The 23,579-nt window shown below is 39.0% G+C and overlaps 2 protein-coding genes across 2 annotated transcripts in view; both read right to left on the bottom strand.

The window, feature by feature from the left end:
- Window positions 1-281: 281 nt before the first annotated feature.
- On the bottom strand, window positions 282-18,211 carry LOC100888123 (cubilin). The gene is made up of 11 exons (XM_030977287.1): window positions 18,056-18,211; window positions 17,340-17,366; window positions 14,842-15,120; window positions 13,990-14,198; window positions 13,510-13,657; window positions 9,391-9,423; window positions 8,759-8,928; window positions 7,088-7,268; window positions 3,752-3,781; window positions 2,743-2,918; window positions 282-546 (listed from the first exon to the last, which is right to left on the bottom strand). Exons 3-11 carry the CDS (start codon window positions 14,939-14,941, stop codon window positions 316-318), a joined length of 1,278 nt encoding a protein of 425 aa, XP_030833147.1. The 5' UTR covers window positions 14,942-15,120; window positions 17,340-17,366; window positions 18,056-18,211; the 3' UTR covers window positions 282-315.
- Window positions 18,212-19,778: 1,567 nt separating this feature from the next.
- The window catches only part of LOC100888201 (tolloid-like protein 2), a 39,709-nt gene continuing 35,908 nt past the window's right edge, over window positions 19,779-23,579 (bottom strand). Inside the window, exons 8-11 of the mRNA XM_030977156.1 lie at window positions 21,531-21,736; window positions 20,975-21,116; window positions 20,290-20,322; window positions 19,779-19,951 (exon numbers count right to left, since the gene is read on the bottom strand). Of these exons, the coding sequence (XP_030833016.1) occupies window positions 19,779-19,951; window positions 20,290-20,322; window positions 20,975-21,116; window positions 21,531-21,736 (554 nt within the window). The remainder of the gene's footprint in view (window positions 19,952-20,289; window positions 20,323-20,974; window positions 21,117-21,530; window positions 21,737-23,579) is intronic.

The following is a 23,579-nucleotide window of genomic DNA, read 5'->3' as shown; positions in this document are numbered from 1 at the left end:
ATATATTTGGATGCCCCTGTGGATGCATTATAAGCACTAGAGAACTTAGTCCCTAAAACACTTCTGCTTTCGAGGAAAATTGAATATAAAAATTTACCGGTGCTCCCGGTGAATGTTGATGAATTTCAAAAAGCGCCTACGGCCGCACAATGGTTGCTGCGACCATGAAAATCTCAGAATATGAAGTTGTGATATATTTTATTTCTAAACGGGAATAGCTAATCGGTCGGTTTTAGTCAAGAAACATTGTTTTATGGCTTTATCAATATTTTGACCTTGAGAGGGAGCTTTACAACATAAATAGTTTATTATTATTTATTGACAGTCAAGGGAATGAACTACTGTACTACCACACATCCAGAAGAAAAGCTTACCCGGTACACAGATAGCAGAAACAGAAGCTTTGAAACCCCCGTCGCCTTTAAAATAGTCTGTTAAGAAATGGATTATGACGTCATCAGACATTAGAGTGAAGTTATCGGGAATGACGTCACCAGTTATGTCAGCCAGAGTGTCATCGAGGGATCCTGATGTACTGATTGAAACCTGTAAAGCAGAACGATAGGTCGTGTAACTTTCACGGAGACACCCTATATAGAGAGTGGATGTCGTCCGACAACGAGAAAAGTTCCGCATCAATGGACACGTATAATCCATGCTCCATGCTCACTTACACATTTCTATCAACAGTTAACCTTAAAATTTGTGACAGTTTTCTACGTTATCTGCAGTTTCCATAATTTGACTATTCAGAATGTATATGTAACTTGCATATTCATTATTGTCGCGCCTTGATCGAAAGATTCGGTTATTTCCGAGTTAAAAATCATATATTATTATTATCGTGAACATCCCTTTGGGCTAGCCAGATCTGGGGATAGCCTTGCATAAGTTTGTTCGAGGAATATCAGAGGTTAACAATAAATTAATGAAGAAATGAAGAGTTTCATTCCAAAAGGAGCTAAATCCACTTTGGGTACTTCTGAGTAAATCGCCTTTTTTTATTTCTCCACTTTCCCTTCAGCCATGTACCTTCATGCTGTTATATATGTTAAAGGTGTCAACCTGGACCAATAATATATGGTTTTAAAAAATCTAGAAGTTTTTTCTGATTTTTTATTAATTTTTAGATTTTTATTTTTCGTGGATTTAGCTCCTTTTGGAATGAAACATGATATTGTACCTAAAATTTGTGAAATTTTAGAATATTTTCTCAATAAAGTCACTGAAATGTATTTAAATTCAGTAGAAAACCTTTCCTTTTAAATAATAACAGTGAAATCACATCTAAAAATACCTTTGGAAAAGAAAGTAAACAACATATCACTGTTTCATTCCAAAAGGAGCTAAATCCGTTTCATTCCAAAAGGAGCTAAATCCATGTTTCATTCCAAAAGGAGCTAAATCCATAAATTTTAATAATTTAGTAAAAATCAGAAATAACTGGTAGATTTTGTTCTTATCATATAGTATTGGTCCAGGGCGACACCTTTAACATAAATAACAACATGAAGGTACATGGCTGAAGGGAAAGTGGAGAAACAAAAAAGTTGATTTATCCAAAGTGGAGTTAGCTCCTTTTGGAATGAAACCAATTTGGATTTAGCTCCTTTTGGAATGAAACATGATATTGTAACTTAAAAATTTCATACTTCCTGGTGAAATTTTAGAATGTGATATAGTGCATTTTGTTCCCATGTAGGAAACCATTTTTTTAAGAAAAAAACTCAGTTTTGGTAAAATATGGATTTAGCTCCTTTTGGAATCAAGCTCTTCAAATATAGACTAGATCGGACAAGTCATTCTTAGACACTTTCAAGGCAGGTTCGCAGTTAGTAGCAAGACTTTAATGCAGGACAGGCATTTTCACAGATGCAGAACTTATCCCACTAACGGAGGACACAATTTGTCCCTCGATAGCGACTGTTTATTACCTAACCTGTAATGGAAAGGACGCCTGCGCTTTAATTGAATAACGGTTACAATGCATCCATTTTTATCAGCCTTGTCAAGGTATAGGGAATCATCAGTCGAAGGATCATCATATCAAACTGTGTACTAATACAGAGTTCTAAATTAAATTCAAATAAATTCAACCAATATAGGTGCGCAGTTTATTACTGCGGTCATGAAAAAGAAGCGGAAATGAGAGGTAAGGTCTCCTTTCGCGCGATGTTACGTTAAGCCCCGCCCAGTTATACCGTTCTATTTCGACTAGTTATACTACGTTCACACACAACACTTTACGTGATTAGACTTGATTAGTCGTGATTCTTTGTTGAGTTCTAGTTCGAAACGATGCCCACACCCGCGTTTCGTTATACGACGTATCGTTAGTATAAGCGTCCACACTCACACACAATTTCATCGTATAAATTTCCCGAAACGGTATAACTAATCACCCCTAATCAGGGAAAGTGTTGTGTGTGGACACGGGGTGTAATGATAGGCCAATCATATTGAACATGACGGACAAATAAAGAGGACGAAATACACAGTTCCTCATTCTACCCTCAACAATTACTGTGGTAGACAAAGGAAGATCCCTTCATTAATTATGTAAAAATGTGTAAAATAGTTGTCACATGCATATTCACCTGTTCTACACATTTTTACATAATAGCAGTGAAGGGATCTTCCTTTGTCTACCACAGTCAGTGTTGAGGGTAGAACGAGGAACTGTATGCTTTGTCCTCTTTCATTGTCCGTCATGTTCATAGTGAATGTAGCCATGAAACCAACCTTATGATCACTGTATCTCCCAAGTTGAAAGTCTTGGAATACAATGGATAGTTGGCATGTTGGTTCGGGTAGAAAGAATCTCCAGATCACATTCTGTTCTCTAGGATAGCTGTTGTATGGATAGCTGAGTGAAGCGATGTAATACGTATCTCCACTCGACATGGTTACATTGGAACCTGTATGAGTAATAACATTTCAAACAACATTTCATATTAAGGAGATTTTATTTAAAGGCATTTAACATAAATGTATTTACATACAAAACAAAATCTGATCTGCCAATTTTTTAATTCTAATTACGTAAAGATACGGTGATGTTAGATAATCGACCCGACATGGAAAGAAAACATGAAGAAAAAATCTTCAAATAGCTATGAAAACTAAAAGTAATAAGATCGCAAAGTCGGAATCATCAGTCCGCACCGATATGTCTTCTTCCTCAATACAATGTTCATCTATTAGAACGCGCAGTTATTCCCAAATTTGGGATAATTTATTGAATGTCATTAAAGCCAAGATAAACTCATTCAAATAGAAGAGGTGTATATATTCATTATCATTATAGCGGGCGTAGGTAAAACACTCTTCATGGAATTCCATCAATGGCACTCATAAACCAATAATTAAACTTCAAATCTGATTTCTCAAAGATAATAGACTATCCTTCACATGTGTATGCACCTGGTGGAGCTGAGGATTGAAATGGGTGATACAAATGTTGCATTTTTTGGTGGAGTTTCTGATGGTATAACTCTATTATCAAATAAACAATTACTTTAGTTGTTATACAGAGAGCTGTTGCTGGGCTAGCGTCATGAGCGTCCCTGGACGGTGTGTGCGCTCTATAAGTTTACAATGTTTATATCATTTGTATTATTATCATCATCATTATTATTACTATTATCATCATTACAGATTAAACCATCCACAAAATTTACTTTTAACATTCAACACTTTTGCACACTTGGATTATTGAGAGATGTAGAAGTAACTGCCATATTTTACTTACCTATTACATCAACATACGGCTGAGTAACATCTGTTTTGGAAGAGATCAATATGAGTTGATTAGAAATGCGCCTTCTCTTTAATATTTATTGTTGTATTATTTCAATACGAATACAATATTTTACTTCTCGCTAATTCTCTCAGGAGACGGATCGTTGTCAAACATGTCAAAGAAGTTCGTTCGTTCGTGTCTCCTTAGATCAAGATTAATGTAATCTTGATCTTCGGAGTAGTTGCTACAACCGGCCGTGTCAGACACGTTGCCCCGGGGTGCAAGATAGGATTCTTGTAGCGTGCCCCCATTTAAAACAATTATACAATAACAGTTAACATTACATTTAATTAATAGTATGAAACTATTAAAATTACTCTCATGTTACGGGAAAAATATTGCATATATTATATTATGAATCAATTGATTTGGTCGATCCAGTTCGATGGCACAAACACGGCACTACTGGGCAGAGATCCTAATAATTACAGAGCTTGGTCTTGTTGCTCTGTTCGCCAGCAGTTTAAGGATATGGAATCCCGCGGCACATTACTCACACGAGTTCTAACAAGCCAATCTTACACAGAGCCTATAATAAGTAATGTTGTGCATGTACCACCCACCCGATCGATAAAAAACTCATAACTCATAACTGAATTTAAAAAAATGAAAATGAAGAAAAAGAAAGAAAGAAGAAAGTAAAAAGAAAAGAAAAAAACCCGAAATGGTAACCATCTAAAATGTCATAGTTGTGATAAATATCTATAAAGATTTATCAAGCACCAAAAGTAAATAATATCATGTTCAAGAAAAGGATACACTTTGTATTCTTCTTTCGTGTCCTCAAATGCTCTGCCAGGCCTTGGCACACTGAAGAGCCTTCTCATTTGCTGCCACCAGGTCTTCCAGGCAGCATTGGTCAATTAGGAGTGGACATCTTAATAGGTGTGGCATGGATTGGACGGATGTTCCACACTCGCAGTTGGTGTCTGTGTCGTCAGTATATCCCCATTTATTCATGTTGTATTGACATCGCCCCACCCCTGTGCGAAGCCTATTGAGGGACTTCCACGTCTTCCAATCACATCTATGGCCAGGGGGCAGCTGTTCCTTGGTCGGGATTGGTAGCTCTTCCCACAAGATCACTCTGGTTGAATGAGGAGGTCGTGACAGTGGCTGGACTGTATGAAGGAAGCTTTTCCTTGACTTCAGGCGGGTAGGGGCCGGTTGATGCGAGTAAGGGGATGGCGGGTGTCCTCAACTTGTCTGCTGCGTTCAGTCCTACTTGCAACTGTTCTGCGGACATCGGATGGAGCAATGCCGGCCAGGGAGTGCAAGCTGTCCACATTCGTGGGCTTGAGGCAGCCAGTGATGCATCTACAGCTTTCGTTGAGTGCTGCATCAATTTTCTTTGTATGGGATGATCTTCCCCATACAGGGCAGGCATATTCTGCTGCAGAGTAACACAACGCAAGAGCAGTTGACCTCAGCGTGGAGGAATTGGCACCCCAAGATGAGTTTGCCAGTTTCCGTAGGAGGTCGTTCCTTGTCCCAACTTTACCCTTCACCTTTTGAACATGCTGTTTGTATGAAAGGGTTCGGTCAAGAGTGATTTCAAGGTAGACAGGGTGATCGCAGTGTTTCAATGAGACATCGTTCCATTTCAGGGACAGCTTCCTCCCAGCATTGTAGTTGCGGAGATGGAACAAGCTAACCTGGGTCTTGGCAGGGTTAGCCTTCAGATGGTTGTTGTTGTAGTAGTCTGTCAGGTTGTCTAGGGCTGATGAAAGAGTGGCTTCTATCTTGTCTATGAAGGAATTCTGGACTGCTATGCCAAGGTCATCAGCATAGATGAAGCTTCTTGTCCCTGGGTACACTGGCTGGTCGTTAGTGTAAACATTAAATGGGACAGGAGCAAGTACGCTGCCCTGAGGTGGACCATTCTTTTGTTTCCTCCATCTGCTGCGCTTCCCGTTGAGCTCAACATAAAAGCGTCTATTTTCCAGGAGCACTTGGATAAGCTTAGTCAGATGGGAGTCCTTTGTCATGGTATAGAGCTTGTCGAGAAGTATACGGTGGTTAACATTGTCGTAGGCAGCTGTCAGGTCGACGAACACAACTCCAGTCGGTTCATTCTTATCGAAACCATCCTCGATGTGCTGGGTTAGATTTAGCACTTGGCCAGTGCACGATCTTCCAGGCCGGAAACCTGCTTGCTCTGGTATCAGGTGTTGTTCTGTGACTGGCCCCAGTCTGTTCAGGATGAGGCGCTCAAAGAGCTTGAAGAGGTGGCACAACAGGGAGATTGGTCTGTAGCTCTTTGCTTCGTTAGGGTCTTCATACTTATTCCTTGCCTCGTATTTTATGAGACGCAACATTTAGTGAAATAAAACAAATGTTCGAGAAGTGTGACTGTATGGGTTTCCATGTAAGTGTGCGCGTGCTTGTTTTGATGTGCGTGTGTGGGAGGGGGAAGGGGGGAGGGTGGGCTGGATGTGGGTCCGTGGATGTGCATGATAAATGAAATTCAACCTGATCTGAATAGACTTTAGGCATTCTATCCAATCACATTATGCTAAATCTTATATTACACAGCAGTCACATTTAGTACAGCGATCCATGTTAATAATACACTAAGAGACTAGCTATAATAACGTCATGGTATTCGATCTATAAAATAGACTTTACAACCCGTTCGGATCACAATCATCAGGTAGATTGCTCTAGCGTCTGTTTGGAGCAAGAGAAACATCATCATACATTTACACACCGAACCTTCTGGCTCTGAAGAGACGGGGAAACAACAATTTCGCAAACATAGCGATTTTATGCTCTCATATATAAGAGCAGAAATTTGTTGCGACAAACTTCTACTAGAAACTATAGAGTAGCGAAATTCAAATAGCGAGTTAGATCGCTACGGCTGCTGCGCTCTCGCTCTTATATAGGAGCGCGCAGCAGCCGTAGCCATCTAACACGCTATTGTATACTTCGCTACTATTATAGTTATTAGTAAGAGTTTGTCGCAACAAATTTCTGCTCTTCTATATGAAAGCACAAAATCGCTATGTTTGCTTGAGAGTAAAGTCCCGAAAAGACGATATCATGCTATCGGAGTCGGGCTAACTCGGACCAGGGGACAACTCGGCCCAGGTACAATAACGGTCAGTTTGTGCATGTTTAGGTTTAGGGTTAGGTTTAGGGGTAGGGTTAGGGTTAGGGTTAGGGTTAGAGTTAGGGTTAGAGTTAGGGTAAAATGACAAAAATGACCGTTTTTGCAGCTGGGCCGAGTTGTCCCCTGGTCCGAGTTGGCCCGGATCCATGCTATCATATCTGATGAATTACCTGATTCACAATCAGCGTATAGATGAGCTTTGAATCCTCTGCTGATATCAGGGCCATAGTTCGTGTTGCTGCTGAACCGAATGAGAACATAGTCTGATGTGATGGTTATAGGCTCCTTTATGACGTCACCATATAAGACAGCACGAAGGGAGTCTAATGAAGCAGATGAACTGATCTCAAGCTATGTGAATTAATGAAGAGAGCGTGAGGAAAAAGGTTAAATAATGGATTCCATTTGCGATCATAATCATAAATATATTCCATGAACATAAGAAGGTGCGATTTGCCTTCACCCTAAACAGTTTTAAACTTAACTACAGGGTCAGATAACAGGTCTTTAAACGTTTAGTGCAGCAATGACGGTTTAAGAAACAATAGGGGATGATGCCCCCATTTGAAGAAAATAAGAGATTCTGGGTAATGAATGCCCACCCAGACATAAAATGAAACCCCATCCTCCAGTTGCATTTTCCTTTCTTTATCTCTCAAGTCCTTTTCAATATAGGATATGCCATAACAACAGAGCTAAAATGGCTATCTAATAGGTTTTTATAATATTTCGATTTAAACAAAAAACGAAGAAAAAAAATCCATTCCATTATCAAATGCTGGGCTTAGAAAGAGGGCATAAGAGAATCTTTCAGTTGACTCAAAGTTACGAGGAAACTCTTGAAGGGATTATAACATTAGTATCTTGTAGTGGAAATTCAAAGAAATCACAAATATGTCAACTAATGTATCACTAGAAACTGGTAAGCTAACAGATGGCCATCGTAAAAGTTTTAGGTCAACTACATATCGGGTAATTTATAAAAAAAATACAAATGCAACCACCTCCATAGCATCTGGGATATTACGAGAGATTCGCCTGAAAAATAACGATGTTTTAATGACGTCACATAATGGACCAATACTGCCCAAGTAGACGACATCCCGTAGTGAATGAACATAATTGCAAAGCTATTATTTCAAACCATTCAAAAGGGGATATGAAACCGATTATGATAACTAAAATCTTTTGCTTGTAAATACACAGGATAGGGGTTAATTAACAATCAAAGAAACCAGACTTTCATATTAAGAAAAAAAAAAACGAATCATATAAGGACGACATTTGTTCCCTCTTGAAACGCCGAACATACCGCGGCGTGTGCAGCTGAATATACAATGGCGTCCTATTTTTGTTTACAAGCGACAGATTCCTTTATTTTATATCGCTGCATTTGCCATCAAAATAAAACCATGCGCGGGGTTTAGAGTGAGGCAATATATTATACATTTAGCCTGACGGTAGTGAAGTAAGAGAAAAAACTCCAAAGAAGATGAAAGAACATGCACTGAAAATATGTGAGATGTCATGGGACATCGTCTGCTTTTGCAAATCATGTCCATCCTGTGATCTCACATATCTCAGCAGCGTTCGGAGAGCTCTTCATGTGCTATGCCGGAGTTTAAGCGTTTTGTAATTTAAAATAATCATTACTTCGAATGTTTTCAAGCATTGAATTTTGATGACCTTGTCGAATTAAGGTTTCAACTTTGCAATAATGAAAATAGTTTTTCAAACCAAAGAATATCTACTTTAAGACCAGTGCACCCCGTCCCCATTCCGCCCGCCCCACAACAAGACTCATATATATCACACGAAATTTAGGATGAAAGATCATTTACCTTGTCAGAATCCGATCTGGTTGTAAAATTATCAAAATCGATGGTAAGTTGACATTCAGGGTGAGGGATTTTGATAAGCCAGATCCTACTGATGTAAGGAGGATGGTTTTGAGGGAAGTCGGGTGATGCGATATTGCAGGAATCCCCGCTTGATAGTAATATACCAGAGCCTAGGTAAAATAATGAGACACACGTTAGCTTTGTATAATTACCTATTTTACACGTCATTAAAGGTAGTTAGTTTCTATTGACATATTATTTTGTTATCCTTGGAATCATGCATGTGTCATACATTTCATAATTTTGTTTTAGTAAAATAGCGTTGCTCTCTCAGTGTTAAAACATTTTTTTAAGAGGCTATATACAGATTGAATATAATCGTTTTCAGTTGTATTGTAGGCTTATTATTGAATGTTTTCTTAATGTAACAGTTGAGGCTCTTCAGCATATTTTTCTCCAGATTCTTATAATTAATATGTTGTGTTATTGGAAGTCGCTGTTTCACATAACAATTCTTACTGCATAAGAAACAACGTAGATTGACTTCTATCTAGGTCCCTGAAAGGATATATTATTACAATAGTATTAACTGAATATCCGGGAAAATAAAGCTTGATTATCTGTATATTTACCTCTCGTGTCGATGTATGACTCGGCGTTTACATCTGTGGGAGATTGGGTAAGAAGTAAAAAGTTTAGTTGGTATTTAATGGCAGGAAAAAAGATATATCGGTCAACCGTACTTCAATATATAATTGAATTCAAACTATGGGGCAAACGAATTTTACTAAGCAACTATGTTTCAAGTTTTCAAGTTTATTTGTTCCACATTTAACAAAAAATATAGATATACATACAAAATATTTGTTTAAATTGATATGTATACAGTGCGTCCAAGACAAAACGAAACCGAGAATTATCGATGATTTATCATAACTCACAATTATAATGAATAAACTAATCAATGATACATATTCGTAAAGCTTAGATCCTCCTCTTTCATTTGATGCAACTCATATGATGCATATTTCACGCATTAGTGATTTCAAACAATTTGAAGAAAGGGTACCAACAATTCATTTAGCGAACCGTATTTGCATTTCAAAGAGATAACCATATTCCTAGAAAGTTCATATGACACCTCAATCAGAAAAAAATGAACCAGTAATAACATAGTTCTGTTTGTTTAAAGCAATGCTTGCATTTCCATAATTTTATTAAACGAATTCGTTTTCACTGGCTGCCTACCATAGCAAAAAACAAAGTTGACAACAGATTTAACTCCGTTTCGTTGACGATCAGCCATGCATACGAGTCTTTGGTCACCTATGTTTTTTGTTAGGGCAGGCTGCCAGTAGAACGGATTCGTAAATTATGGAAATGCAAGCATTACTTTTGACAGAGTAGAGTATGAAAATTAAAGAAAAGCAGTGCTTGTATATTATAGGTTAATGGTTAAATAAAGATTGTAGATGTAAAAACCGTAGCAGTAGAGAAAGACGTAATATACAGGGGGAATTAAAACACAACGGAATTAGGAAAATTATATACAGAATAATGCATCAGCACCAATACCCAGAGTCACGTGGTTAAAATGCGAAGTCATCCAATCAATTTAGTAAGCATAGAACCGAGTTACTTGTTTGTATACATTAAAATCCGATGCATGCATCAATAATTACAAATTAAGATTATCATTGGAGAAAAAAAAAAGATTGGGAGGGGAAACAAATTATATTAGACGTAAGAATTAAAATGAACATCTCAAAGTTTGAGCTTAAAGCTTATCAGTACTAGTTTACAGGAGGGATTAGACCGCCCTGTAAGGTCACTGGACAGGTGGTTATCTCATCAACTCAGCTCTCAGTTAACATAAGAAAAAGAGGATCATGGGGGACCAATGGTCACCGATTAGGCATTGTTTAATATAGAGAGGGCGCAAGTAGCTACAAGCAGTACAGTGGGCCTTTAAAGAAATTTAACGATGGTGCGTCGTCAACCTCTGAATTTAAACCATTCCAAAAAGTGGGACCTGTATACATAATTGTTTCATGGGCATAAACTGTCCGGATTGGGGAGGAGATGAATATTGTCTCTTTGTCTTGTTGGATAGGAGTGCATAAGGCTGTTTATAGCAAACAATGGGAGGGAATACATTTGGCGAATCACCCTTACTTTAATAGTTGATGCATGAAAATTCCGAGGAAATAATTGTATAAATTAGAAACTTTCAGAAAACGATTTGCAAGAAAGCATGTGCCTAGAAATCAGCCAGATTTAATTTTTCATATTGCTCTTTTTCGGATCATGATTTTTCAAAAAATATTTTAAACCATTTCTCCACGCTAGCACCCCGTAGATTAGATAAGGCAGTAACATAGTTGGATACAATATTTTTTAAGACATGAGATGGAAAAAAAGATTTTAACTTATTTTATTACACCTACGTTCCTAGACAACAGTTTGCTTAAATGACCAATTTGAGTATTCCATGTTAGTTTACAGTCGATAAAACATCAAGAAGTGTAGTGGAATTATCTGGGTATCATTAACAAAAGCTAGTCCTAGTAGCTCAGAGAGTGTATTGCTGAAAATTATGAAATTAAGCCCCGATGGGGTCTGATCGTAAAACACGGGGTGAGCTTTTGCCAGGCTCATGGACACCGTCTTAACCAGCCATTTTCAAAAAACCTCCCTCATCGCGATCAGCTGGCGCGCGCTATGTACATGTATATATTGTTCAAGGCCCTGACGTCATCTACCCGGGTAGAGTTCCGCGCGCGTCTTAATAGGTCGTTTATCAGGATGTCATCCGGACAACGTCCGGACGTTACCGCGATCTCACCCTAGCCCGACTAGGGTGAAACTCACCTCGATTTCACCTCGATATTGTCCGGACGTTACCCCGATTGACTGGGTAGAATGTCATCCGGACAACAGACGGGGTTTTAGTCTTGTTCACATTTATAAAGGATTTGTTTTGTTTGTATCCATACGACTACAAATTGCAATTCAAAATTCAGGGAATCAAGAACAATTCTAGGATTGGGATGTGAGTAGAAAATGCTTGAGTCGTCTGCAAAGTTTAGGATATAAAGAACCGTGGATGAATTTATGAAGCCATTCATATGGATAATAACAAGAAGCGGACCCAAAAGAGCCTTGTGGTACCCACAAGTTATTGATAGAATACTTGTATTAAGCACTATATACAAATTAAATATTATTATTATTATTTGGGTTACAATCATTAATAGAAGCAAATCGGGTCCTATTGGTTAGGTTATTTCTGAACCACTCCAAGGCCGTTCAATATAATTTCTAGTATTGAGACAGTTTAACCAATGACAGATCATGAGGTTTGAGGTTATGTTTAACCAATATCAGACAGGGTATGATTAACCAATATCAGACAGGGTATGATTAACCAATATCAGACAGGGTATGATTAACCAATATCAGAAAGGGAATGATTAACCAATATCAGACAGGGTATGATTAACCAATATCAGACAGGGTATGATTAACCAATATCAGAAAGGGTATGATTAACCAATATCAGACAGGGTATGATTAACCAATATCAGAAAGGGTATGATTGACCAATATCAGACAGGGTATGATTGACCAATATCAGACAGGGTATGATTAACCAATATCAGACAGGGTATGATTAACCAATATCAGACAGGGTATGATTAACCAATATCAGACAGGGTATGATTAACCAACATCAGAAAGGGTATGATTAACCAATATCAGACAGGGTATGATTAACCAATATCAGACAGGGTATGATTAAGCAATATCGTATCAGAGATGCAGCCTTTTCCTACTAAGCTAAAATTCATCGTATCTAGAGATGATTAGTATAAACATGTTTTCCCTGTGTGAACATCGTTTATACGATGTTCGGATAGATACGAAATCGCGATTCATACGCCCCTCACAGCAGGCTGCAGATACGAAAGTTCGTATCCAGAGAGCTTGAAATTGTGTGTGTGAACGGTTTAAACGTGTTCAAACTGGATGGAGCGTGTGCTTTGTTTGATATGACCTGACCTTCAATGCGCAATGGCACTACTGCGCATTTTAAGAGCAGTAGTTAATCACGAAACAATTAACGATCGCACCGAAATTTCTGTGTGTGAATGATGTCGCATGTACAGCTGATTAGTTTAAAACCCTTTAAACTAATCATGTTTATAGAATTTTATCTGTGTGTGAAAAGGCTGCAAGTTTAACCAATGCCCTTTCAGAGTAAAGTATCCACTTTCATTTCACATTATGTTTGGCCTATCACGAATCAGATCACTCATCATACTTATAGAAATCAATAGAAACATACGTGCAAAAATAATAAATACACATATAATTAAAAAAGTAAAAGAGTTTGGAGACAATATATAGATTTACAGTAGGCTTGCGGGTGCACCATGTGAGAGAGAGAGAGAGTTGAGGAGTCCTGAAAAAGACTCTGACTCGGTAATCTTTCTTGGGGTGTGTAGTCCTGAAAAAGGACTGTTTGTTATCTTTCTTAGCATATAGTTCTAAGGAGAACTATAGCGCTTGGAGAGGATGAGTGGCTCGACGTTTCGAACAGGTTGACTATCTGTCTCCACAGGCAGCATCTAATATATAGATTTTAAAACCCTTCCCTATTTTGAGTGATTGAGAGAGAGAGAGAGAAAATGAAAAATGGTAGATGTAGAGGAAAGGAATTGAATTACCAAAGACGGCATAACATATACCTTGATCACACGTAGGCGTTAGCACAGCACTGAATCCATGAGATGTAGGATTCTTGTGGTCATTTGATTTATACCACATCCACACAACGTTTGAATCTATATCGAACCACCTCGGTATGGTCGTCTGGGTGTCAGTCAAGTTCCAAATCTATAATTGACCAAGATGACAATAAGTAAAGATGAGGAAAGAAAATTGACAGAAAAACACCGTACTTAGTTTTTCGTTTCCGAAAATGGGAGAATTTAACAAAGAACAATAATCATTACTAGGAGTTATTTTTGCTTATTATTGTTATTACTTATCTCCCCCCCCCCCCTATACCTGGCTACCATTTTGCAAATATAACCATCCTGCGATTGTGTGGTTTCATTCATTATTTCTTTCTTTAGTTATTTTTTTGTTTGTTATACAACTACTCATTTGTATTAATTCTAACTATCTGCCCGAAAAGAAATGATAAAATAAATAAGTTACTTTACATGATTTGTAGATGTATCGTTTCCTGATCCGATCTCTAGAACCTCTCCGGGAACCTCCGCATTGAGGGTACGAAATTCAATCCGGACAGTACAGTTCTGCGGAGCTTTGACAATCCAGGTATAGAAACCTTCAACGTCCCCAAAATATGCCCTGTAATTAGGTGTCTTGACGTTCAACGACCCGTTACGTCCAAGTTCGATCACGTTTTCTGTAACAAAAAATAAAATAACGTCTTCCTTATAAAATGGACCCACTCAGGACCAATATCATCTTTCCGTTCTCCAAATGGCGTATTGTCGCTATTGCCCCAGTTTTGCCGACGGGTGCGCAATCGCAGCATGTGTCATCATCCGTTAAAGAGGCATAGTAGTAGGCTCTCATTGGGAGTTTAACACCATTTGGGTGTTTACCCAATAACAAGTCTTGTCAATCACCGGGAGTGGCATCAATTTTTATGACGACCAGACCTTACATGATGCTCTGCATTTTCCCCAGTAGCCCCATATGGAAAAGTAATAATTTGACATTTCCCTCGCCCGCAGACTCTCCGAGAGACTAAGGTGTATTTCTTGATGGCACGAGTATGCTGTTCGCGAGACTTGTACACCCATTACTTGTGGTTCCATTGAGTCTGGTGTCAGCGAATGTTGACCTACTGCACATGGAAACTGACTACCATGTACCTTTAAGTCTCACATTGCTGGTTAATGCATCCATCTTATCCAGTCAGAACATTCGCTGAAATGCCTTTGATTTGTATGTTTTCTAATTTGTAATTATGTACATGTGACTAATACTTAGGACGCCTTCCCCTCCCCCCATTAAAAAAAAGTATTGGAAATTAGACCCACCTTGTACAGTAAGAGCTGTCGTATAGTTGACTGCAGCAGCTAAGTTACTTGCTTCACATGTGTAGCGACCATCATGTACAACAGTAGCATCAGCTATCATTACGGAGCTAGAGAAAGCACCATTTACAAACTCAATTCCAACTCCATCTGGAATAGCTTCACCATCTTTTAGCCACCGGAGGTGAAGAGGGAGGTCACCGCGTAGTACAGTACACGTAATTCGAGTCGGTAGACTTCGTCGAATAGTTATGGGTTCGATGGGCTGAATGACTGGAGGAACTGTGGGGGTGAAATAAGCATATACCCTTAAAAGTAAACTTGATCAAAACACTCTTTACATATTCATTGGATAGAGAACTCTAAATTAGTAGGTGGTGTTCGGTAAAGTTACAGAGATCTGAATGGGTAGGTGGTGTGTGGTTAGGTTTCTGAAATCTTAATGGGTAGGGGGTGTTCGGTTAGGTTTTAGAGATCTGAATGGATAGGGGCGTTCGGTTAGGTTTCAGAGATCTGAATGGGCAGGGGCGTTTGGGTAGGTTTCAGAGATCTAAATGGGCAGGGGATGTTCGGTTAGGTTTCAGAGATCTGAATAGGAAGGTGGTGTTCGGTTAGGTTTCAGATATCTGAATGGGTAGGGTTTTTTTGGTTAGGTTTCAGAGATCTGAATGGGTATGTGTGGTGTGTGGTTAGGTTTCTGAAATCTTAATGGGTAGGGGGCGTTCGGTTAGGTTTGAGATATCTGAATGGTTAGGGGCGTTCGGTTAGGTTTCAGAGATCTGAACGGGTAGCGGGGCGTTCGGTTAGGATTTAGAGATCTGAATGGGCAGGGGATGTTCGGTTAGGTTTCAGAGATCTGAATAGGTAGGTGGTGTTCGGTTAGGTTTCAGATATCTGAATGGGTAGGTTTTTTTTGGTTAGGTTTCAGAGATGTGAATGGGTAGGAGGCGTTCGCGGTTAAGTTTCAGAGATCTGAATGGGTAGGGGGTGTTCGGTTAAGCTTCAGAGATCTGAATGGGTAGGGGCGTTCGGTTAGGTTTGAGATATCTGAATGGTTAGGGGCGTTCGGTTAGGTTTCAGAGATCTGAATGGGTAGCGGGGCGTTCGGTTAGGATTTAGAGATCTAAATGGGCAGGGGATGTTCGGTTAGGTTACAGAGATCTGAATAGGTAGGTGGTGTTCGGTTAGGTTTCAGATATCTGAATGGGTAGGTTTTTTTTGGTTAGGTTTCAGAGATGTGAATGGGTAGGAGGCGTTCGGTTAAGTTTGAGATATCTGAATGGTTAGGGGCGTTCGGTTAGGTTTCAGAGATCTGAATGGGTAGCGGGGCGTTCGGTTAGGATTTAGAGATCTAAATGGGCAGGGGATGTTCGGTTAGGATTTAGAGATCTGAATGGGCAGGGGATGTTCGGTTAGGTTTCAGAGATCTGAATAGGTAGGTGGTGTTCGGTTAGGTTTCAGATATCTGAATGGGTAGGGTTTTTTTGGTTAGGTTTCAGAGATGTGAATGGGTAGGAGGCGTTCGCGGTTAAGTTTCAGAGATCTGAATGGGTAGGGGGTGTTCGGTTAAGCTTCAGAGATCTGAATGGGTAGGGGCGTTCGGTTAGGTTTCAGAGATCTGAATGGGTAGCGGGGCGTTCGGTTAGGATTTAGAGATCTGAATGGGCAGGGGCGTTTGGTTAAGTTTCAGAGATCTGAATGGGTAGGGGGCGTTCGGTTAGGTTTCAGAGATCTGAATGGGTAGGGGGTGTTCGGTTAGGTTTCAGAGATCGGAATGGGTAGGGGGTTTTCGGTTAGGTTTCAGAGATCTAAATGGGCAGGGGATGTTCGGTTAGGATTTAGAGATCTGAATGGGCAGGGGATTTCGGTTAGGTTTCAGAGATCTGAATAGGTAGGTGGTGTTCGGTTAGGTTTCAGATATCTGAATGGGTAGGGTTTTTTTGGTTAGGTTTCAGAGATGTGAATGGGTAGGAGGCGTTCGCGGTTAAGTTTCAGAGATCTGAATGGGTAGGGGGTGTTCGGTTAAGCTTCAGAGATCTGAATGGGTAGGGGCGTTCGGTTAGGTTTCAGAGATCTGAATGGGTAGCGGGGCGTTCGGTTAGGATTTAGAGATCTGAATGGGCAGGGGCGTTTGGTTAAGTTTCAGAGATCTGAATGGGTAGGGGGCGTTCGGTTAGGTTTCAGAGATCTGAATGGGTAGGGGGTGTTCGGTTAGGTTTCAGAGATCGGAATGGGTAGGGGGTTTTCGGTTAGGTTTCAGAGATCTGAATGGGTAGGGGGTTTTCGGTTAGGTTTCAGAGATCTGAATGGGTAGGGGGCGTTCGGTTAGGTTTCAGAGATCTAAATGGGCAGGGGGTGATGTGTAAAATATTTAGATGGTCATTTCTCTATCATGTACATCAACGGGTCCATTTCCGTAGGCTTCACGGGTAACGCTTTTGGAACAGCTTCCCTTTTTCTAAGATTGAAGCTTGAAACGAAATTATCCAGCAGAAACTTACTTGTTTGAATCGTCTCTGTAGTAGTGACTGTGAGAAGAGAAAGGAAGTAGCATGAGTGTCGTGGTTAAAAAACACTTTTGAATACTTTTCATCTGAATAACTTCAAAATTGAAACGCTCATCAAACTTAAAGATAAAGTTGAGTTGTACATGGTCATGCGATAGCATTGTGAAAGAAACGGTGTGGAATCGATCAAAAAGTTTGATCATCTAGCATATAAGTATTGATGTGTCCTTCAAGGTTCTGGACTCATCAAAATTATAAGGAATTTGGCACAGTCTTGGTAAAGTTACAAGCACTGTACACAGAAAGATGTATATGGGAATACACAAACATGTGGCTGTTACATGCCATATTTAGCATATGAAGGTATTTGAAGAGCCATGCTTTTCAGAGAAAATGTTTTATCTGATGTTCTTCTACACTTGCATAATAACAATAATAACGCTCACAAATTATTGTTCACCTCTTTCCAAAACTCAACCTTCTCTTTAAGTTACAAGAATGCTTTTGATATTTATTAGATAAGATACTAAGCTTACATTAAAAACACAACAAATGCACATGATAGGATTTTATCATTTATCAATTAAGTTGACACCACCCCCTCCCTTTCAAATAAATACCAGCCGTTCCAGATTAGCATTGGAGAAAAAAGGACTGGGGAGGGCAATACCGAGTTAGCCCAAACACCAAGACAGGTTGTTTATACTTACTGTCACATAAGGGAGAGATATCAGCTTGAAATCCTCTCGTTTGAGTACTTCGATCGCTGTCAAATTTAACGATTGTCACCGTGGAATCGATAAAGCTTGGTTCAGGTATGACGTCACCATTGAACTCACTGACCACAAATTCTGGTGTCCTGATTGTAACCTAAAACGTGATATTGAAAATTACTCGCAACCATCCATTCCTGTACAGAATGCGACCGAAAAGACTCTCTAAAGTCACTCTAGGGCAGCGTATCCATGTAAGAAAACTTGAAAGGTCTTTTACACAAACACGTTTAGACAACTTTCACAAAACTACTACTTTTTTCTTTTATTTTGCCCCCCCCCCCCACCCCCACTTGCAGAGACCTGGGGAGTGTTTCAAAAAGACTAAGATCGAATTTAAGTTGGACTTAACTAGGGCAGGTTGTTCGTTTATGATCTTTAGATAATATGTTTTCCTTCAATAATGAATTAACAGCAAGTGTAAATTCTGTAGATTTGTGACCATGATGTGTACGTCCGTTGAGAGACCAATGCCAGTAAATGGTAGAATCAAACAGTGGCATGAACAACCTGCCATAGTTAAGTCTAACTAGCATTCGATCTTAGTCTTTGTGAAACATCCCCCCCCCCCCTGTAGAATATTAATCTGCTCATCTGCATTCAGAGAGGCAACACTCCATGCAGTCATTATTTCTCATTAATTTCAAGTGTTGCAGCCTCCTGTTGGAACCCAAATGCTACAGAGGCGGATCGACGCTCGGTACACACTCAGACGAACGACAGGTCAGTGGTTAAGCAGTGGCCTCTTAAGAGAGGTCCCAGGTTCGATGCGCTCGTGCACTTTGGTAAAGCACTAATACGCATTACGAAGTCCCTCGCAGTTGACTTAAAGCCGCAGGTCCACTGGTGTCTTACTTACAAGTATACACATGCCTTTTTTAGCAGTTAGGTAAAATAACCAAATAAATAAACAAACAATGTTTGATTGTACATAACTGTGATAAAGCTATCATTTACTTCACCATGACATCTCAAACTGACCCACAATATATCATCTGGAGAAGGTTCATAACTTATTACTAGTTCTTAATCCTCGGATCACACCACACCATTACTGAAACAATTGCACTGGCTCCCAGTGATACAGAGGCTAGACTGCAAAATACTATCCATGATATTCAAAATCAAGTCAAATCAGGTTCCTAGCTACATAGTGGAGATGGTAGAATGGATCATGGGATATTAGGTCATGTTGCATTGCTGCCCCCACGTGCCTGGAATGCCCTACCCTTGGACCTGAAGTTGAGCTCATCAATTAGAACTTTTCAACAAGAATTGAAGACCTTGTTGATGAATAGTGCGTACTGTTTACATTATGATTATTACCTGAGTTAGAATATTTGTTTTATTACTTTTGGTTATTAGTAGTATGTCTGTAGCTATGTTGACCATATGTCACCTTTTCATTTCGTAATATCTTAGTTATGTTGAATTTTGATTAATGACCATATTCTTGTAGTCTGTATGATTTGTTGATATCTACGTAAAGGGTGATTGTATGTCAGTAGTGGTGTACGCAATATAAATGTAGAGTTGTTCATTTTTATTATTATTATATCGTTATCTACGGATAGCTTCTAGGAGCTGCTAAAAGGTTATATAATTGCAAGGTTTCAAGGAATGATGAAGGAAATAAAGAGATAAGTTTTATAAAATGGAATCAAACCTTGTCAAAGGTGCCCTCTGTTACAAAGTCATTAATGACGATATTAAGCTGACAGTTATCTGGTATCCTGAACATCCATGCTATGTGTTGTTCGCTCCCATAATCATTTGGATAGTTGGGGGATGATATGGAATAAATATCACCGTTGGACAGTGCTACAGCAGTACCTGAATAAAAAGGGGGAAAATTTAGTATTAATGTGTGTCAAAGGAAACTGGAGGCGAGATAATGCATCGTAGGGTCAGACAATTATCAGGGCTATGCGGTAAGCTTAGCCGACTTGTGGTTAATTGGCCAATTATTTATGCATTCAAATTCATGGATACTTCTGCGACAAGTAGCTTGTTATGAAATATCTAACTCGTCTATTACTATCTGTAAACGAGAAGGCAGGTGACATACATGGTATAAAATGCTAGGTTGGATAAACCTCTGACAAGCTTTTACCTTGAAGGCAAGCGTATGAAATCCAAATATATCACAAAGGTTTACAGCGTGCACTTACCTCTCGTATCAAAACTATGCTCGATCGCGGCATCTGTACATAGACAAGAACAAGAAAACCTTATCAGTCAAAGAGTATTTGGAATATAAATGCATACAGTTTATTGCAAGCAAAGATAATTGTAGCTCGAAAGTATATCTGTCAATCATTAGTTATTATATATAAGGTTGATATCAGCTTTCAAGCTATGTTGATAACCAATGACATACTGTACTAAGGAGGAATTAAATTTGCTCTATAGCCTTGATGCCACCCGTTAATATCTATCTCTATACAATGAATAAGTATGATTGATATTAGGTCTAATACTAATGTATGACGACGAACAGTATCTTAATATCTTAATGGGAAGTATTTACAGTTTAGCCCTAAAGCCATGATTGTCCAATTGATTAACTTTAAAGCTAATAGTGACATCCAATTACAGTGGCTTAGCTAACAGGGGGGGGGGGGTGGGGGTGGGGTCAGAGGCACGTCCCCCTTCACTATTAATGACAGGAAGGGGAGGGAAATAGAATATAGAGAGGAGAGGGGAAAGGCAACCTAAGGATGACTCGACCCTCTCCTGAACAAATTGCCTAATTGTTTTCTTACATGTAATGTACCAAATATTTCCGATGTTCCGCCCCCATTACGGCAATGCCCTTTAATTACTGACGTTACGCCAGTGCCAAAAAAGACTAACCATTTATACAAGTAGATGTGACGTGAGCATCGAAGCCGTGATGTCTGGAGCTATCATCCTGATCTGATGTGAATCTAACCCAAGCCAGGTTAGACTTTACCTCAAGGTATCTCGGCACCGAGTTCCCAGACAAGAAAAACAGCTAAAATATAATATAAAGGTATATATTGAATTATTTCAATCTAACAATTTAACAATGTCAAGCCTCAAAATACTCACACGCCTGTTGCACTCGTGACATCATTTCGATATCGTTATTGGACCTGCAAGCTAATTATGAAGATTATGAAGGCAATTATTTCATGCCCCAGTTGTCCAGTGACACGTTGCTCTCTACATAATATCGATAGAAATATCAATGTTGAAATACAGGGGCGTCGCAAAGGAACAACGAGTGATATTTATTCAATTGTGCTGGCAAATGTTTAATAGAATTATAAAGGTCACTTTTAACTTGTTTAATGCATGTCCAAAAAGTGGACATCATCAATGTGGACTTATCAATGACTTTGGTCCAACATCCGTCCTATTAAAAATGTGTTTGATGTTAACGTACTTCATTGGAAGACATATCAGGTCCCTTTCCGATATGAAGAACATCTTGGTTGAGTTGCGTATCGAATCGAGCGAATTCTACGAGAATATCGCAGCTTTGTGGAGCCTTTATCACCCAAGACTCGTCACTATCTGTCAGGTAGTAGAGAGGGTAGTTAGATGTCTGCAGCCGATACGTCTCATTACGCTCCAGCTCCACGTGGTATCCTAAAACAAAACGAAACGATAGATGAATAGATGAAAACAAGAACGACAACAATAAAAAAAAACTAAAAAAAATCATCTGCCAAATGCTTCACAGTGCATCTAGGAGATGACATATTCATTTGTCTACTTTAATACGATTCAGTTATACGTGAAATTCTACAACAAAAACAATTTTCAAGGTTTAACGACCAGGGCGCTGTGAGGTGGACAGGGAATACTTTATAGAACATGTGCTATCATGCTGCCTATTTCATGTATCATAATATGAATGGCCCTCTTGTGATGCGGTGGTCTAGATCAGCTTGACAAATCATGTCCTGTTCGCCGATGACACCATGCTGTAAGTGGTTATGACATCCAAAGATCACGAAGGCTCTATGCAGAAACTTAGCGAGGGCCTCTCCGATATCATGTCCTGTTCTTCTTCCAATAAACTCAGGTTAAATCAATTTAAGACAGAGGTACATGACGTCACCTCTCAGTTTAGGAGCTGTTACAGTCTTTCACGCTTTAATGCTGCCGGCGTTGACATAATTAGAAGTAGTTCGTAACCTTATTGTCACTGTTAATAATGTACTGAATATGAAACAACATATCAGGAATATTTGTCGGACGACTGCTTTCTTCATCTCAAGGATTAGTAGACTTCGAAATTATTTGGACAGACAGAATGGTTGATCCATGCTTTTGTGACTTCTCGTTTAGATTATTATGATGGACTGTACTTTGGCTTGCCGAATTCCACCATTTGTCCACTTTAAATTTAATTATTCAAAACATTGGCAGCCCGTCTCATCACCCGCCAAACCAGAAAATATGAACACATAACTCGTACTTTACTAATCTCTTCATTGGCTTACTATTTTAATTTGCATTCACTTTAAGATTTTGTTGATCTTATTCAAAATTAAAGATGGGTATGTTCCATCATATGTAAACGACCTTCTCAAACCTATTGTTCATTAATACGGTCAGCAACACATGCTACTTTCCAATACGCCCCTGGTCCCCGAACCAATACCCGTTAAGGGGATAGTGCTTTTGCTGTTGCAGCCCCTGAATTATGGATTAGTTTAACAATTAGTATCCATCAATCCCCAACCGTAGAGTCGTTAAAGGAAAGTTTTGAAGTATCTCTTGTTTAAAGATAAAGGTGAGTTCTGGTAATGCGATTGCATTGTGAAAGAAAAGGTGTGGAATGGATCAGAAACAGTTGATCATGTAGCATGTAAGTATTGGTGTGCACTGCAAGGTTCTGGAGTCATCAAAATCATCATAAATTTGGCCGAGTCTTGGTAAAGTAACAAGCACTGTACACAGAAAGCTATATATGGGACAACACACATGGTGTCGGGGCTAGTACTACTTGATTTCCTTGTCTTTCTATGCTCATTACTCAGCCAGTATACATTTTCTTCCAACATTGTTTGGCACATGTCATTTATTTGTAATCTTGAACATCCAGTGTAAGTTTCGTTTGATTCTGTGAGAATCATTTTTTTTTTAAACCAGAACTGGAGTTTATCTTTAATTGTAATTTACAGGACAGTCTTCTTCAAACATGCTATGTCCCATTTGCAGCCAACATCGAATTCTGTAGAACTTTAACACCATTAATATTAATTCGGATATTTGTACATAAACGTACTGTTGACTTTGTACCAATACAAATATATTTAGATTTGTTCACATACCAAATAAAATTATTATGAAAAAAACACATTCATTCCCCCCAAAAGACAAGTCATGATTTAAAGTTGTTTCTAATTCCATAGGATTTCCAGCAGCAAAATAAAGACATGTATCGTCTGCATATCATGACACTTTACTTTTCGTGATCACA

This window comes from Strongylocentrotus purpuratus, unplaced genomic scaffold, assembly GCF_000002235.5.
Source record: "Strongylocentrotus purpuratus isolate Spur 01 unplaced genomic scaffold, Spur_5.0 spur5_scaffold_1, whole genome shotgun sequence".
Classification (NCBI taxonomy): Eukaryota; Metazoa; Echinodermata; class Echinoidea; order Camarodonta; family Strongylocentrotidae; genus Strongylocentrotus; species Strongylocentrotus purpuratus.
Note: the sequence above shows the minus strand (reverse complement) of the source record. Positions and strands in the feature narration are given on the sequence as shown.